This window comes from Ylistrum balloti, unplaced genomic scaffold (assembly GCF_031769215.1).
Source record: "Ylistrum balloti isolate Yb309-2 unplaced genomic scaffold, AGI_CSIRO_Ybal_v1 Utg369972, whole genome shotgun sequence".
Lineage (NCBI taxonomy): Eukaryota > Metazoa > Mollusca > Bivalvia > Pectinida > Pectinidae > Ylistrum > Ylistrum balloti.
This window is the reverse complement of record NW_026782064.1, coordinates 1,297,051-1,314,889: the sequence shown is the minus strand read 5'-3', so window position 1 is coordinate 1,314,889 and position 17,839 is coordinate 1,297,051. Positions and strand designations below refer to the sequence as shown.

The 17,839-nt window shown below is 34.8% G+C and overlaps 1 protein-coding gene across 1 annotated transcript; it reads left to right on the top strand.

Annotated features, from left to right (window-relative positions):
* The first annotated feature begins 1,532 nt into the window (after window positions 1-1,532).
* LOC132547741 (uncharacterized) lies at window positions 1,533-3,201 on the top strand. Its single transcript, XM_060211542.1, has 2 exons — window positions 1,533-1,786; window positions 2,357-3,201. Exons 1-2 carry the CDS (start codon window positions 1,574-1,576, stop codon window positions 2,513-2,515), a joined length of 372 nt encoding a protein of 123 aa, XP_060067525.1. The 5' UTR covers window positions 1,533-1,573; the 3' UTR covers window positions 2,516-3,201.
* The last annotated feature ends 14,638 nt before the right edge of the window (window positions 3,202-17,839 follow it).

The following is a 17,839-nucleotide window of genomic DNA, read 5'->3' as shown; positions in this document are numbered from 1 at the left end:
TTTTATTGTCATTTAGTGAGATGAAGTTATCATATAAAGAACAAGTAAAAAAGAAATGATAAAGAATCTTTTCAGGAATGTCCACATTGACACTCGGCAGACTTTTTTTTCTCTGAGAAGATCATAATTAAGACTGCTCACTCGGTTTCTCGGACGACTATAAAGAATATTTAGTTTTCTAGCTTCATAGTTTGTTAATAGTTTGCTTAGATGACAATTAGTGGATATTGATTTTTTTTACATTAGCCTTAAAAGATTTCCTAGAAGATTATCTAATGTTGTTAACCAAACAATTCCAAAGTTTTGTTGTAGCAGGAAAGAATGAATTTGGCAACAGTTTAAGACTGAAATGTTGTCTCGGTAAGTGTGCGTTTCGTAAATTGTATGGAGCTAGATTTCCGATATCCGCTGGCAATAAATCTGAGAGAAAATTAGTCGCAAAATTGTTTCCTATACTATGTGTAATAGGGTATGATACAAAATACACCCGCTACATATGAAACAATAGTTTCCGATGTTTTCGTCTTTTAGAAAGTTGTAGTCAATCGGTTTCACGATACAAAAAATATGTTTTGTTAATACAATGCACTATGTTAAATGTCTGTTTTATGGAATTATTCATTGTCAACATTGGCGATATATTACAGTTAAAAATATATAATTACAGAGATATTGGGGAAAGGAAGAGGACGTTTTAGATCAAACAAGAGTAGAATGTATATGTAAAGGTGTATTACTTAAAACTGCATAACTGGAAGGAACAGTCGATTGGTTAAGTGACGTCATACCATAGGAACGTGCAAGTAGATGGTCTGTTGCGAGTTTAATAGGCAAATCACCAGTGGCAAGACTTGGCTGTCCAATCCGACTTACATGTCGTGTCAAAGATTACAACACTCAAGTTGTCATTCATTAGTTTAAATCAAATTGTATACAAAGTAAATATTTCACACACGATTAGAAACGTAGTTCCGAGTGGACATGGCAAGTATAATCAATTGAATTGTTTTTGGAAAACAAAAGGGCGAAGCAACAGTAAATATAACGAAATAATAACAAAAGAGAGAGAAAAAAATGAACACCAAATTGAAAAGACAAAATCGACGCATTTTGACATAAAAATCGGCGAGGTAATGGACGAGAGACACACTGTATTTTGTGTGTTGATATGACGGCGGTATCCATTTTGTCAGTTATAGTTGATCCACAGTCACATCAATAAACTGATCGTGATACTGGCAGGTTACTTAGCCATAACTCTGACGTTCGTTGATGAGACACCGCCTGGCGAACACAAACACACCGACTGGTAAGACCGTGTTCTATATTAGAGTTACTGCCCCTTGAACACACAAAACTATTTCTCAACTTCCGGGTAACAACATGTTATCGATGGTTGTGCAATATCGAGAATTTCACCACAGCTTTGTTATGGTGTATATAAACAGCCACGCTTTAGGAACTATTCAGAGTTATCGGGGAAGTGAGAGTATACACTGTCAGATCACTGAGATAAGACAAAACAGCTTCTGCTTCAGTTAAGATTTCGTCTCAACTCGTAAACAAACACACCATGTCTGACTTACCAGAAAAGGAAGCTATCCGTCTGTGTAGAAGCACTACGACGATTGAAACTATCGTAGACTTGACAAGGCACATAAGCCCACAAGTCAGACAGACCGCTCTCAAGGAAATGTGTCCTTGCAGGGTAAAAAAAGACCACGAAGACTTCTGGAAGCGTGTACTTGAAATGGTTGGTGACGAGGCAGCTAACGTCCGATTCCAGGTATCATTTGTTTATTGACTAATCAACTGATCTTTTTTTTTACGAGAAGTTTATATAATTGATGAATTATTATCCAATAACGAAAATTAATTACTGATTTATGGTTGATTTGTTTTTTCATTAATGTTTTAATATCTTTGAAAAAAAACCACCCTAAAATGCGCAGAAAATGTCATCACTATGTATCATTATTCACAAGATGAGTTGATTAATATTTACGCATTATCAATCTTTCACAATCCGAAACTTTCAAGGGCTAATTAAAATTTTAACATATGAATGGCTGGTATTGGTAAAAATCTAAATTTATTCAATGTAAGTAATAAATATATATATTCGATCACTCCCCCTTCCGTAGATGAAGTGTTTACCTATCATTGACATTCGGAAAGTTGATAAGTAATAATTGAAAAAAAGAAAAAAAAAACTTAATTTTACAAATCGCTATATCTACAAACATTATTATAAATTCATGTAGACCTAAAACACGTCAGTTATATTCTGTAAAAAGGTAATAACGACACTAATCGATATAACTTATTAGTATTATTTCCGTTTTGTCCTGACCAGGTGCTACATACGCTGTGTGACGGCTCCCCCACCCACCTGGAATACGACGTTGCCGAGGCACTTGACAGATTCAACAGGGATTCTGACCCCAAAATCCGCAGGACAGCTCACAGGGTCCTCACAACTTACTGGAAGACTGGAAAATGGAACGTCCTATAAACACAATAGGTATGCGCCTTCTATGCAACACTCTGCGCCGATCCAACCTTTTCTTCCATGGTGCGGTGAAATCAGGCACAGGGTAACGTGGCGCGGGCACACCAGAACCAAGTACGCGCGGTACAAACGTGCAAGGTACCGGTACAACAGAACCAGGTTCAAAGTATCCAGTGACCGGCACACGAGAAACAGGTACCCTCGGTACAAACGGGCAAGGTACCGGTACAACAGAACCAGGTTCAAGGTAGCCAGTGACCGGCACACGAGAAACAGGTATCCTCGGTACAAACGGGCAAGGTACCGGTACAACAGAACCAGGTTCAAGGTAGCCAGTGACCGGCACACGAGAAACAGGTACCCTCGGTACAAACGGGCAAGGTACCGGTACAACAGAACCAGGTTCGAAGTAGCCAGTGACCGGCACACGAGAAACAGGTATCCTCGGTACAATCGGGCAAGGTACCGGTACAACAGAACCAGGTTCAAAGTAGCACACGGAAACCAGGAACTTGTACAGGAGAACTCGGTACAAAGTTGCCATAATGACTGATCGATACACAATGTGTCAGGTACAGGCATTAGAAGGTGATCTGAGTACCCTGGGTACAAACGCGTCTGGCCAGCGTAGGGCCTTACTCCGTGTAGTGAGGGTACAGGTGTCTGGCATCAGTACAACAGAAACAAGAACAGAGGAGACTTAGGAGGTAGAGATAAAGTAGGAGAAAAAGAAACGACTGGTAACATGGACAGAGGAAGTGGATGTTTTTGAAAAATGTAATTATTTGAACTTGCTTTGATTTTTTTTAAAACGTTCAAGAATATGCTTAATGAACTTTAACTGAGACATTTAAAGATAGAGATTTTGGTTTTCATTATTATTATACAATTTGTGCATGATCATTCATATTAGAACGAAAAAAAAAAAAAAATGAAAGGTCGGTTTATCAAATTGTTTTCCGATTTGTGTTGAAGTTTGTCACCTCAACTTGTCCCTTTGTCTCCTTGCTGTCACCTCAACTTGTCCCTTTGTCTCCTTGCTGTCACCTCAACTTGTCCCTTTGTCTCCTTGCTGTCACCTCAACTTGTCCCTTTGTCTCCTTGCTGTCACCTCAACTTGTCCCTTTGTCTCCTTGCTGTCACCTCAACTTGTCCCTTTGTCTCCTTGCTGTCATCTCAACTTGTCCCTTTGTCTCCTTGCTGATGTTTTTTTCTGATGAATTCAAGATCATTTAGCTCATTTGCAAAATAAAGAAATATTTGAAAACAGTTTTCTTATTGTTATTCTATATGACAATAACTTGTTTTTCTGTCAGTATCCCGACCAGTGTGTTATTCTATATGACAATAACTTGTTTTTTCTGTCAGTATCCCGACCAGTGTGTTATTCTATATGACAATAACTTGTTTTTCTGTCAGTATCCCGACCAGTGTGTTATTCTATATGACAATAACTTGTTTTTTTCTGTCAGTATCCCGACCAGTGTGTTATTCTATATGACTATAACTTGTTTTTTCTGTCAGTATCCCGACCAGTGTGTTATTCTATATGACAATAACTTGTTTTTTTCTGTCAGTATCCCGACCAGCGTGTTATTCTATATGACTATAACTTGTTTTTTCTGTCAGTATCCCGACCAGTGTGTTATTCTATATAACTTGTTTTTTCTGTCAGTATCTCGACCAGTGTGTTATTCTATATGACTATAACTTGTTTTTTCTGTCAGTATCCCGACCAGCGTGTTATTCTATATGACAATAACTTGTTTTTTCTGTCAGTATCTCGACCAGTGAGTTATTCTATATGACTATAACTTGTTTTTTCTGTCAGTATCCCGACCAGTGTGTTATTCTATATAACTTGTTTTTTCTGTCAGTATCTCGACCAGTGTGTTATTCTATATGACTATAACTTGTTTTTTTCTGTCAGTATCCCGACCAGTGTGTTATTCTATATAACTTGTTTTTTCTATCAGTATCTCGACCAGTGTGTTATTCTATATAACTTGTTTTTTCTGTCAGTATCTCGACCAGTGTGTTATTCTATATAACTTGTTTTTTTCTGTCAGTATCCCGACCAGTGTGTTATTCTATATAACTTGTTTTTTCTGTCAGTATCCCGACCAGTGTGTTATTCTATATGACTATAACTTGTTTTTTTCTGTCAGTATCCCGACCAGTGTGTTATTCTATATGACAATAACTTGTTTTTTCTGTCAGTATCTCGACTAGTGTGTTATTCTATATAACTTGTTTTTTCTGTCAGTATCCCGACCAGTGTGTTATTCTATATGACAATAACTTGTTTTTTCTGTCAGTATCTCGACTAGTGTGTTATTCTATATAACTTGTTTTTTCTGTCAGTATCTCGACCAGTGTGTTATTCTATATGACAATAACTTGTTTTTTCTGTCAGTATCTCGACTAGTGTGTTATTCTATATAACTTGTTTTTTCTGTCAGTATCTCGACCAGTGTGTTATTCTATATGACAATAACTTGTTTTTTTCTGTCAGTATCCCGACCAGTGTGTTATTCTATATAACTTGTTTTTTCTGTCAGTATCTCGACCAGTGTGTTATTCTATATGACTATAACTTGTTTTTTCTGTCAGTATCCCGACCAGCGTGTTATTCTATATGACAATAACTTGTTTTTTCTGTCAGTATCCCGACCAGTGTGTTATTCTATATAACTTGTTTTTTCTATCAGTATCTCGACCAGTGTGTTATTCTATATAACTTGTTTTTTCTGTCAGTATCTCGACCAGTGTGTTATTCTATATAACTTGTTTTTTTCTGTCAGTATCCCGACCAGTGTGTTATTCTATATAACTTGTTTTTTCTGTCAGTATCCCGACCAGTGTGTTATTCTATATGACTATAACTTGTTTTTTTCTGTCAGTATCCCGACCAGTGTGTTATTCTATATGACAATAACTTGTTTTTTCTGTCAGTATCTCGACTAGTGTGTTATTCTATATAACTTGTTTTTTCTGTCAGTATCCCGACCAGTGTGTTATTCTATATGACAACAACTTGTTTTTTCTGTCAGTATCTCGACTAGTGTGTTATTCTATATAACTTGTTTTTTCTGTCAGTATCTCGACCAGTGTGTTATTCTATATGACAATAACTTGTTTTTTCTGTCAGTATCTCGACTAGTGTGTTATTCTATATAACTTGTTTTTTCTGTCAGTATCTCGACCAGTGTGTTATTCTATATGACAATAACTTGTTTTTTTCTGTCAGTATCTCGACCAGTGTGTTATTCTATATAACTTGTTTTTTCTGTCAGTATCTCGACCAGTGTGTTATTCTATATAACTTGTTTTTTCTGTCAGTATCCCGACCAGTGTGTTATTCTATATAACTTGTTTTTTCTGTCAGTATCCCGACCGGTGTGTTATTCTATATGACTATAACTTGTTTTTTTCTGTCAGTATCCCGACCAGTGTGTTATTCTATATGACAATAACTTGTTTTTTCTGTCAGTATCTCGACCAGTGTGTTATTCTATATAACTTGTTTTTTCTGTCAGTATCTCGACCAGTGTGTTATTCTATATAACTTGTTTTTTCTGTCAGTATCCCGACCAGTGTGTTATTCTATATAACTTGTTTTTTCTGTCAGTATCTCGACTAGTGTGTTATTCTATATAACTTGTTTTTTCTGTCAGTATCCCGACCAGTGTGTTATTCTATATAACTTGTTTTTTTCTGTCAGTATCTCGACCAGTGTGTTATTCTATATAACTTGTTTTTTCTGTCAGTATCTCGACTAGTGTGTTATTCTATATAACTTGTTTTTTTCTGTCAGTATCTCGACTAGTGTGTTACATTGACATTGACTTCGGCGAATCTGAATTGGCTTCACGACCTAAATGAGGTTTTAGTAAGGCATGTTACGTGACAGTAGAAGAATGTCAATCTGTCTTACGAACGTTTTCAAAATCTTGCCTCTTTTTTTTTTGTAAAATAGTAACTATTTAGGAATAGGCAGAACAGGCATTTGACGTGTATTATTAATAATCGGAAGTGTCAACGACTTTTGCAACAGACATTTAAGCAACTCCGCTAATTTTATTTTCCCTCCGTCTTCATGCTCACAGTCTAACACCTTATACAACATACCCTTTGATATATGTCCTCCGTTAGATTTTCGGCATTATTTTCGTGTACTTTGATACTGTCATTTAGGACTATAACATATATGCACCTTAGTAATTCAGAACAAACGGAAAAGTTGTACACACTTTCAAATGTAATAGAAGAAATTATACATCAAAGCATAAAGTAATGTACTAGAAAGAAGTTTATTTTAGAGAATTTCCGTGAAATACATTGCCTATACAGTATTGTTGCATGTCACAAATTCCACAGTGCCCCCATCTCGTTCCAGTTTCCATTTTCATGGCGTTCATACCGTGATGTAATTGGCCTACAATTTCAAGGTGTTCTGATACAAATGCGATTTAATTCGTCCAACAATGTATATAGCACAAAGCGAAAAGTGATCTAAATGAAATTAGCATTTGAACAAAAATACCCCGATGCGCTTCCAATTTCATCGTCGCCATACCATAACACTATAGGCCTCGAATATCATCGTCGCATTACCATAACACTATAGGCCTCGAATATCATAGTCGCATTACCATAACACTATAGGCCTCGAATATCATCGTCGCATTACCATAACACTATAGGCCTCGAATATCATCGTCGCCATACCATAACACTATAGGCCTCGAATATCATCGTCGCATTACCATAACACTATATGTCTCATAATTCACCATTGCCATACAAAAACGTTATATTTCTCCAATTTCGTAGTCGTCAAATAATGATATTTCCTATTTAATATGTAACTGTTGTCTAATGTTAGTCAAAATGCGAAACCTTGGCCTTAACATATTAGTTTCTGCAATTAATTCGCAAAAAAATCATGTTCTCTATCATAGTAGAAATGCCAGACAAAATCAAAAGGCATTGCCTCCCACGAATCCATGTAATAAATTAAGATTATTTTTCCATAGGCCTCATGAGTTGATATGGTTAGATACATATGAAGGGAGCATTTATCTCAACATCATGTACGGACACATGTACTGCTGTAGGAAAAGTTTTGGTAATTTATGGAAACCACTTAGATGGACCTAACCAATGGCTTGTCAAATACACTGGCTGTTCCATCAAGGATTAACAACACCAACTCGGCAACAGCACCGACTTCCCCAACACTTACCAGATTAGATATTCCGAGCCTAATTCTGTTACTTCAACGTCTTCATACATACAACGTGTAATTACAAGCTTGTTACACAATACTTAAATTCAGAAATTGTTAGTGACAACCGGAAAATCCCATCATTAGTGGAATACTGGTCTCTACTTAACAGCAATATTTCCAATTGTGGGCCTGCTGCACCTCCCTTTCTATATTTTGACTCGGTCACTTCCTAGACTCCAGGCCCTTCGCATCGCTGACGCACGAAAAAACTTTATGATGCAGTTTAATTCATTGTTTGGCTCTATTGTATCTAACTCTAAATATGCTCTAGCAGGTGTCCCGATGCATTTTCATGTCCGATTGGTGAATCGCCCCCGGCAGCAAAGAAAGAAGATTATTGGAACTCTCATATTAACAGAGAAATCACCGTCTCCTTACGTATGTCTAAATGACCGCGCCCACGAGTATTGCCATCATGGCCTCTGGACTGTAAGTTTGTGATACTTTTTACCTTTTATAGAACAGGTAAAAAGCAAAATCGATCGACAACAACACATCCACGTGTGAAGTAAGAAATGGACATAGTTTAAAAAGATCTTTCATAGTGAGAGTAGTTATGAAGGCATTTCCATTCTGAAGGAGGATGAAGACATCTCCATACTCACCACGAATCCCCTACAATTTAAATGTGATAGAATTTAGCAACTGGACATGAATCAGAACACATTTTGAAAGATAATGAGATTTTGACGGCTTTCGACGTGGAATAATATATCTTGTGAAAGAAAGATAACGAAACATAGAAACATTTTTTCTTCTACACTGTAGTTCATTTAAGAGCACTTCACGACTATCACGATCTCCAGGAATGTAGAGTGCATAACTTGGAATTGGCACAAGATTGAACCATCAAGAGTTGTTGTAAATCATTATCGATTGTAGAAAAAACCGCTTGCATCAGAACGTTGATAGGAACTTTCTACTAACCTCCCAGAGCAGAGGAAATAAAAGTTTATGATTTCTCTACAACTTGTCTCATTGAGCATTCTTAGCTGAAGATTGATGGCGTGTCTCCTGTATGTATACAGCATAGCTCATGTTTGAAGGTATGTAATTGTTAACGATAAAAGTAAAAAGAAAAACCATATACTAGTAGACCTTATTTTACAACTTTTATGAAACAAGTTATATCAGCTGATAATAATTACTATTGTTTGCGTCGATAAAACGCACAATGGGTTTGACAGAGTATATTTGGCAAACCCATATGCTCGAGCAGGTGCCCCCATGCATTTTCATGTCCGATCGGTGAATCGACCACGGCCGCAAAGGAAGGAGATTATTGGAACTGTTGAAACCATTCAACATTTGAAGGGGACTTCTAATATAACAGATACAGATAACGACTATGTTGGACACACCTGTACGGATAATAAATATTCGTCAAGCGATATGTGTGATTAGGTAGCCACAATCAGTAGGAGCATGTGACAATGCTAACCTACCTTCTTGTAAGTGTGTTGTTCTTAATGTCACCAACAGTGTGTGCAATGAACTCTGAAAACGCATTGAATATGTTTAGAGCACGTTCGCCTAAAACATCGTGATGCTCTAATTAACCGTTCATGAGACAAGGTCTCCGAGTTCAATTAACAATTCATAAATCTACCGTTGTATCAATGTTCTATATTGATTGTAAAAAGAGAAAAGTGGGGACGTTTCCATACATCTGAATATTGATAGTTGTTATGGATCTACTCGGATATTGATTAACTCCGCTATCCATGTCGGGTATTTTCTAAAGTTTGGTCATATATTAGCTTAGGAAAATAGGACGTCGCTGATTACAAAAGAATTCCTTTGATTGGTCTTAGGTCATTTATCTCATTTTGGAATTAAAAATCAAAGAAATGATTAAGAAATCACTGAAGTAGTAAGTCTTCATTGTGCACTTGGTGACAGAAGAAAAAACTTTGATATTAGATCTCATGATAAATGATGTTTTATATTATGTTCGAGCCTAGGGAATTTTTGCTCTGCATACTTATATCTTTTCATCAAAGCGAAGTATTCCTTTAAAATATAGTATGATTAATTTATAGTACGTATACCCATGATGTTTTTGTTTCTGAAATGGAAAACCTTATTATAAAACCAGTAGAAGATTCGAATGTGACATTTCGATGATTACATGGTAACCTTCAATAGACATATGACCAGAGTGGAGAGTATTAGCACTGACATACATAGTGGTCTATGAGATGGTAAGGAATCGACTAACTTTTTCGACTGTACTATAATCCTATGTACATTAAGGTCGACTGTACCATAATCCTATGTACATTAAGGTTGGCTGTACCATAATCCTATGTACATTAAGGTCGGCTGTACTGTAATCCTATGTACATTAAGGTCGACTGTACCATAATCCTATGTACATTAAGGTTGGCTGTACCATAATCCTATGTACATTAAGGTCGGCTGTACTGTAATCCTATGTACATTAAGGTCGGCTGTACTGTAATCCTATGTACATTAAGGTCGGCTGTACTGTAATCCTATGTACATTAAGGTCGGCTGTACTATAATCCTATGTACATTAAGGTCGGCTGTATAATAATCCTATGTACATTAAAGGTCGGCTGTACTGTAATCCTATGTACATTAAGGTCGGCTGTACTATAATCCTATGTACATTAAGGTCGGCTGTATAATAATCCTATGTACATTAAGGTCGGCTGAACTGTAATCCTATGTACATTAAGGTTGGCTGTACCATAATCCTATGTACATTAAGGTCGACTGTACCATAATCCTATGTACATTAAGGTCGACTGTACCATAATCCTATGTACATTAAGGTCGGTTGTACTATAATCATATGTACATTAAGGTCGGCTGTACCATAATCCTATGTACATTAAGATTGGCTGTACTATAATCCTATGTACATTAAGGTCGGCTGTACTGTAATCCTATGTACATTAAGGTCGGCTGTACTATAATCCTATGTACACTAAGGTCGACTGTACCATAATCCTATGTCCATAAGGTTGACTGTACCATAATCCTATGTACATTAAGGTTGACTGTACTACAATCCTATGTACATTAAGGTCGGCTGTAACATAATCCTATGTCCATAAGGTTGACTGTACTATAATCCTATGTACATTAAGGTCGGCTGTACAATAATCCTTTGTACATTAATGTCGGTTGTACTATAATCCTATGTACATTAAGGTCGGCTGTACAATAATCCTTTGTACATTAATGTCGGTTGTACTATAATCCTTTGTACATTAAGGTCGGCTGTACTATAATCCTATGTACATTAAGGTCGGCTGTACAATAATCCTTTGTACATTAATGTCGGTTGTACTATAATCCTTTGTACATTAATGTCGGTTGTACTATAATCCTATGTACATTAAGGTTGACTGTACTATAACCCTTTGTACATTAATGTCGGTTGTACTATAATCCCATGTACACTATGGTCGGCTGTACTATAATCCTATGTACATTAAGGTGTATATTTCTCATATTTCTTGTTGTAGTAAGAGTATCGTGGGCGGCGAGGTGATGTTCTTATTTACTCATCACAGAAATTGTCAATTTGTAATCGTTTTTCTCTCAGTTTCATACTACTTTTCTTATTTCAATTATATGAAATGCATTTAACAACAGAATCAGTTTCGGTATAACATATCCCCGAAAGAGGCTTGTTTAATCTGTACAGTTCTTTTCAATGCATTAACTTTTTCAGAAGAAAATTTGATCAAATGGTTTATGTTATCTCCCCGTTTCCATTATTATTAAGAGTTCCTCCTAAATGACGATGGGAGTCGTTGAACTCAATCGCCTCACCATTCCATACCTGGCATAACTGGAATATTTTTAGATGAGAAGATAACTGCATCAGTCTTTGCGGGATTTGACTGCTTAAGCTATTGACCAGGTCAAGTTTGAAGACGGTGCAAATCCTGATTTAATGTTTGTTCGATTTCATTTAAATTGTAGCAAGTAGTCTGAAAAATGTTTGCATGGGATCAGCCGAGTCGTTAATAATGAAACATGAACAATAAGGGCACAAGTTAAGAACCATGAGAACCCCTGTTGTGACACGTTTAAAAGAACAAGCTTTATTTCCATACATTCCAGGTTGTTGTCTGTTCATAAAATAGTCTCCCATCGAATAGAGTAGTTTTCCCTGTTTCTCATACTGACGAAGTTTGAACAAAAGACCTTCATGCCAGACTTTGTAAAAACCTTTTAACAAGTCACAAAAACAACACAAGAATATTAAGGTATATATAAACTTTTCATGAATGTGTTCTATAACATCATATCAATTTACATGTTCTTTTCAATATTGCTGAGAAATCTCATTTCGAAACTGAAACCCTCTTAGTGCTTAAATAAAAATAATTTTCCAGAGTACAAGAAATGACTTTAATACATAATTTATAATTATGAAATAAATCCGAGGCAAGGTAAAATGGCTGATTTACATGTATAGATACACGTAGTGTGGGCAGTGTGCCCACAAGTAGAAAAAGTGGTCCCCGAACACCTTCCGTTTTGTTTACATTGTGAATCAGTTTGATTTCGTCTTAAAATGTGTCACTTTAATCGTTCATGAGAACATATATTGAAATATGACCTAATTTACTTATTATCTCAATATTTCTGATGTTATATATTGTTTTTTAAGTTTGATTCCAAGATGTTGTTGTTATGTGTATATCGACATGTGGAATGCCCCGACACAGTAATGTACTTTATATAACAGTCAATCGTGGCATTTTTATGGCATTTGCTATCACCAAATTTAAAGACATGGAAAAAAAATAAGTTAAAAGTATCAAGTAATGACTGTTATCTTTAAAAATAGGATATGAGTCACTTCGGACAAGGTCGTTCACGTAACTGAATAAAGACGTGTCTGGTTCTCAAACAACCCTTTCAAAAAAAAACACTTTATTTTTAGCTGTCATACATCATTATGTAAACTATACAGTATCAGTTTCGCTTTAAAACAATTTGAATGTTTGTAAATGAATACAAGCGTGACCTAGTGTCAGCAGATAAATAGAGAATCGCTGTCTTCAAAGTAGTACTATGACGTCACGCGTTTCCAATTAAGAATATTCACGTTCACCAGACTAACCTAATGGGGACGAGGACAGATTTCGCGGTCGTCTGTGAGCTGAGAGAGACGGGACATCGCCGTCTACTTATATTATTACATCATTTCGGGCTTAGATATATGGCATTATGGAAAAGTGATCGTATGGACAGTATAAGCTTGTCGACTTTGAATTACCACACACAATACCATAGCTATTTGTTAATTATTGGATAATACGACCGTCGTCTGCACGTGATATCAACATATGTCGTCGATCTTAAATTGCTCTTGTTTACAGAGGTGGGATTATATGGCGGTAAGAGTCGTAAAATCTCTCCAGAAATTCTATATTAAAAAAATCAATATAGTAAGGGACAGCTTTTTTTAAATAAGGTTCATGTGGATATATCTATTTGTTAAACTGAATGAGTAATGGAGAGTTTGTTTGTATATGCTTCACATTTGTAAGCATCGTCATCTTGTTGTCTGTTGATTTAATAGGGAATAAAATCAATAGCAAGAGAGAATCCATGCCATAATAGTTTATGACTTATAAGAGACATATGTATAACACATAAACGTCTTTGACTTTGTATTTCTCGTTACAACATATCATGTACAAGCCATATAATACCGAGATCCGTGATTGTAATTTTCTTTCATGTCCCGCTGTCACAACCTGCGCGCGCCAGCAAACGATCGGTACCCAGAGCACGGAATGTAGGTAAGTGGTTTTTTTTATCAAAGAGTAACGGACTTTCACTACACATTTTCATAGGATAATTGCGCGAATACTATCCTTATTATGACGTATCAGTAATCGTTATGTTATCGTAAGACTAGCACAGATATGTTTCGTAAACACCACTAATGCCGATTTCAATAATTAACATTCGTTGCCATAGGACCAATGCAGAATCCACATACTAATATGTCAACACTAACGTCCGTCAATTCACACGCAGACAAATATCCAACGTGAAGAAGAATAAAATGAATGCTGTAATTTCTTAACAATAGAAAATGTAAGTGGTTAAATATAAATATATAATCGACATATTTTTTCAATGTTCCACACAGGCCAATGTCTGTACCGATCAGTAATTTCCTGTCTTGTTAGTTGCTATCAAGTTTTCAAACACTCGACTCAGTTTGCACTTATATGTACAATGATAATTTCATTCATTTTTGCTGCCCATACATGTTTGTGTACCAGATAATCCCGAAAGTGATCGCAAAATCTTTTTTCACCGAAAAATAAATAAATAAATAAAATGTATAAATGAGAAAAGAAATTATGGCGCACTCCTTACTTTGGACCTTTATTTTTTCAAGATAAATTGTTCACTTTACGTGCGGGTTATTACGGTACCCAAAGAAACCATTTATAATGTGTTGTAAAGTTTTGTTTTTGGTTCAATATCTAATACCATGTCTGTGGCAATCTCTTGATTTGGAGCTTTAAATTGTTTCCATGCATCATGCGTAATTGAATGGTGACATACGTTTATAATCCCTTAGAGTCAGTCGTGTCATTTAGAACAAGCGGGCTACATACGAATTTAAAATGTGTTCAAGTTTCTTCATTTCACTCAGGCAAATATACATGTGCTACTAAAGGTAATCTACACATTACAGGATTGTCGAATCAATACATCTATACTAGTAATAAATATATATTAATAGTAAGAATGCAGTTACATTGTATATATATGTATTTATTAAAGAAACTACAACACAGATTGTCTCGTCGATAATAGATATTAAATACACCTTGGTAGTAGCAATGCAGTTACATTGTATAAATATGTATCACTAGAGAAACTACAACACAGATTGTCTCGTCGATAATAGATATTAAATACACCTTGGTAGTAGCAATGCAGTTACATTGTATAAATATGTATCACTAGAGAAACTACAACACAGATTGTGTAATAAGTAATTTATACTTAATACATGTTGGTAGAAACAATGCAGTTACATTGTATATATATATATATATATATATCATTTCAGAAACTACAGTTAAGATTTTCCGAACAATACTTGATATCAAATATACTTTGGTAGTGGCACTGCAGCTACAATGTATATAATAAATAATAATAATAATAATAATAAAAACAAGATTACATGATGGTCTTGCAGTAATTTAGCTATTTTAACATTACACCATGTAAACATACCCTTCATTATTTCATGTAAATTTGGGGTATTTAAAGCAGTATTCCGAAATAAGATTGCAAAATCTATCTTCTCGCTGAATTCTTGTCCACCTACCTGTTTCTACTGGTAAATGAAAATTGGTTGAGCGAAATTTACACATAATGTTTCTGTTTTTATGATTAAGTTTAAATAGATACTTTTCAATTCCAAAATTAACTTTCAAAATGGAGTACGCTTGATCAAGGCTACTATTTTAAATATAATCATACCATTTAAAAAAATGGTCTTGAAGTCTCTGTTGTAGTAAATGCTTCAAGCGGTTTTTATTCATCGCTGTTGAATTCTGATATATATATAATTTATACCAGTATCATGAGGCATTTGTTTTACATAACTGACCCATTTAAACGTCACTTAACACTTTTCTGTACCTGAAACAATAACTCCTACATACATGTAGATAGTTAATTATTATCTTGTGTTATCAGTGTTTGCCAGAAAAGCACCATTCTCAATTTTATTTGCACTTCTGAAAGAAAACATCCAGTCTCGCCATAAATCATGAAATCAGAAGTACTTTTCCTCAGGTTAGGTCAAGATTTTGTTTTACAGGACTGTACGTAGATTTTTTCAACCAAAGTACAATTTTCAAATCTCCAAATTTCTGTTAAGTACAGTAATGTAGGTGATATCAGAGTATCAAATAATTTCACTTATATATGAACTGGTAGACTAATATTTCTAAGTTTCGTATAAGAAACAAAAAGGGCTTCTTGTGCTTGTTCTGAAAACTTTTTTTCTTTCGTTACAGAAGTTACCATTGTAGTTAAATAATATTGAATGTGTATGAATATGAGTCAACAATTTCAATTTGTTCATCAGAAAATGTAAATCTAGCTTTATTCTTACATTTCCATTTTGTGAATATCACAATTTACGTTTTTTGTGTATTAACAATTACCTTACCTTCAAGATTTCACAAAAATCATTAAAATATTAAGAGCTGTCTGTAACCCTTTAGCAGATTCAGATATAATTACAGTGTCATCTGCGTACATACGAATACATATTTTCAAAAATGCAACAATATTTTCTGAGAATAAACCATTTACTTCTTGAAAACAACTCACTTCATGTTCAACAAAATAATCTTCGAGGTCATTTAGAAAAATAGAGAAATAGGGATAAATGTCCCCCTTGGCGGACCACGATCTTACTCACAAAGAAATCTTATTTGTCTTGAGAGTTTTTAACACATGATTTTGCATCATAATATAAATTGCAGATAACACTGAATATTTTTCCTGTTATAGTTTTTTTTAAAATTTCTTCCAAAGTCCCATTTTCCAAACATTATCAAAAGAAATCAATAAAGCTGCAATATAAATTTGTATTAAGAGAGAAACATATTGATAGAAGAGAATGTAATATATATATTTTCCTTCATGGAATAACCTTTCCTAAACCAACCTGATTACAATGAATCAGATTAATATTATCTGATAGTTTGTTTACTCTGTCATTAAATATAGATGTAATGACTTTGCCGAGAATTTGATGTAATAGCTCTTTAATTGTCAAGATTATGTGCCACCTTTGTTTATCTTTTTTCTGATTTCCAACAATTTTATTTAAAATTTTCCAAAATGCCTTTGTATCAGACATTGATGTGTTCTTAATTTCGGCTTCCATTCATTCCTCCAGTGTATAACATAGCTAATACTGACAACATTGCAAAAAAAAAGTATGGTTTTCATCCATTTCATTTTGTCGGTGTTGGGAATCACCTAAGTGATTCAACTTTTCAGTTAGTAAGTTAATTTAAGAGATTTATTAATAATAAAATTTGTAAAGACTTGTTTAAGATCACATCTCTATTTAACATGTTTAAGCAGTTACCTTAGTATTATCAGTATGGATAGTACTTTGGATGGGTACTAAGTACACGTCTTTTGATATTTAATACATAAATCAATTCAAAATCAGCAACACAAAGGTTATTGATGATTGAAAACATATCTGCTGACAAAATGACATAGTCAATTAAGCTTGTATCACTACAAACATATTTATCTTCGCCAACTCAGCCATCGGTATTATAAAAATTGAACTTTTCACAAAGTTAAATAGATTTGTATTTGAAGTAATTTGGTTTAGACTAATTCCCCCCTGTGTCTGTCTGGTGGATTTAAGTGTTGAGAGGTTTTCAAAATCAAACATAGTAATTTAGTCTTAGCATTGAAGTCACCCTTTAAGGCAACTCTAGTGTCACCCTTCTCCATTTGAATCATTTCGTTTTTAATTTGATAAAAAATATCCACATTATAATTTTTTTTTAGTTTTCTGGGGGTATATATACAACACTAATTAATAGATGTAATTTTTTCTTCAGTGTTAACCATGGATACTTTCAGATTTATGAAATTTCAATAATGATTTGGATTTTTCTTTGCATGTTAGTACAATATCACAACATTTATTCTACATATTGACCTATGCTTAGCATGTTACATATAATCCTCATGAACTTCCAATATATCAAAATAATCTGTTTTACTTTCAACAAATACAAGAAGGTGATTGGATTTAATTTCGTCGATTAATTCTATAAGAATCAGTTTGGATTTTACATCACATGCATTAAGCACTGATATTTTGAAATTGTTAGTGAATTGAGAACCTCTCGTAGCATGTCCCTAGGTGTGACCTTCGTTGGAGGCACGGGGTATATTCTGTACGGATGAGGGGTGTCAGTGAATAAACGACGGACACTGACACTATACTGTGGTTT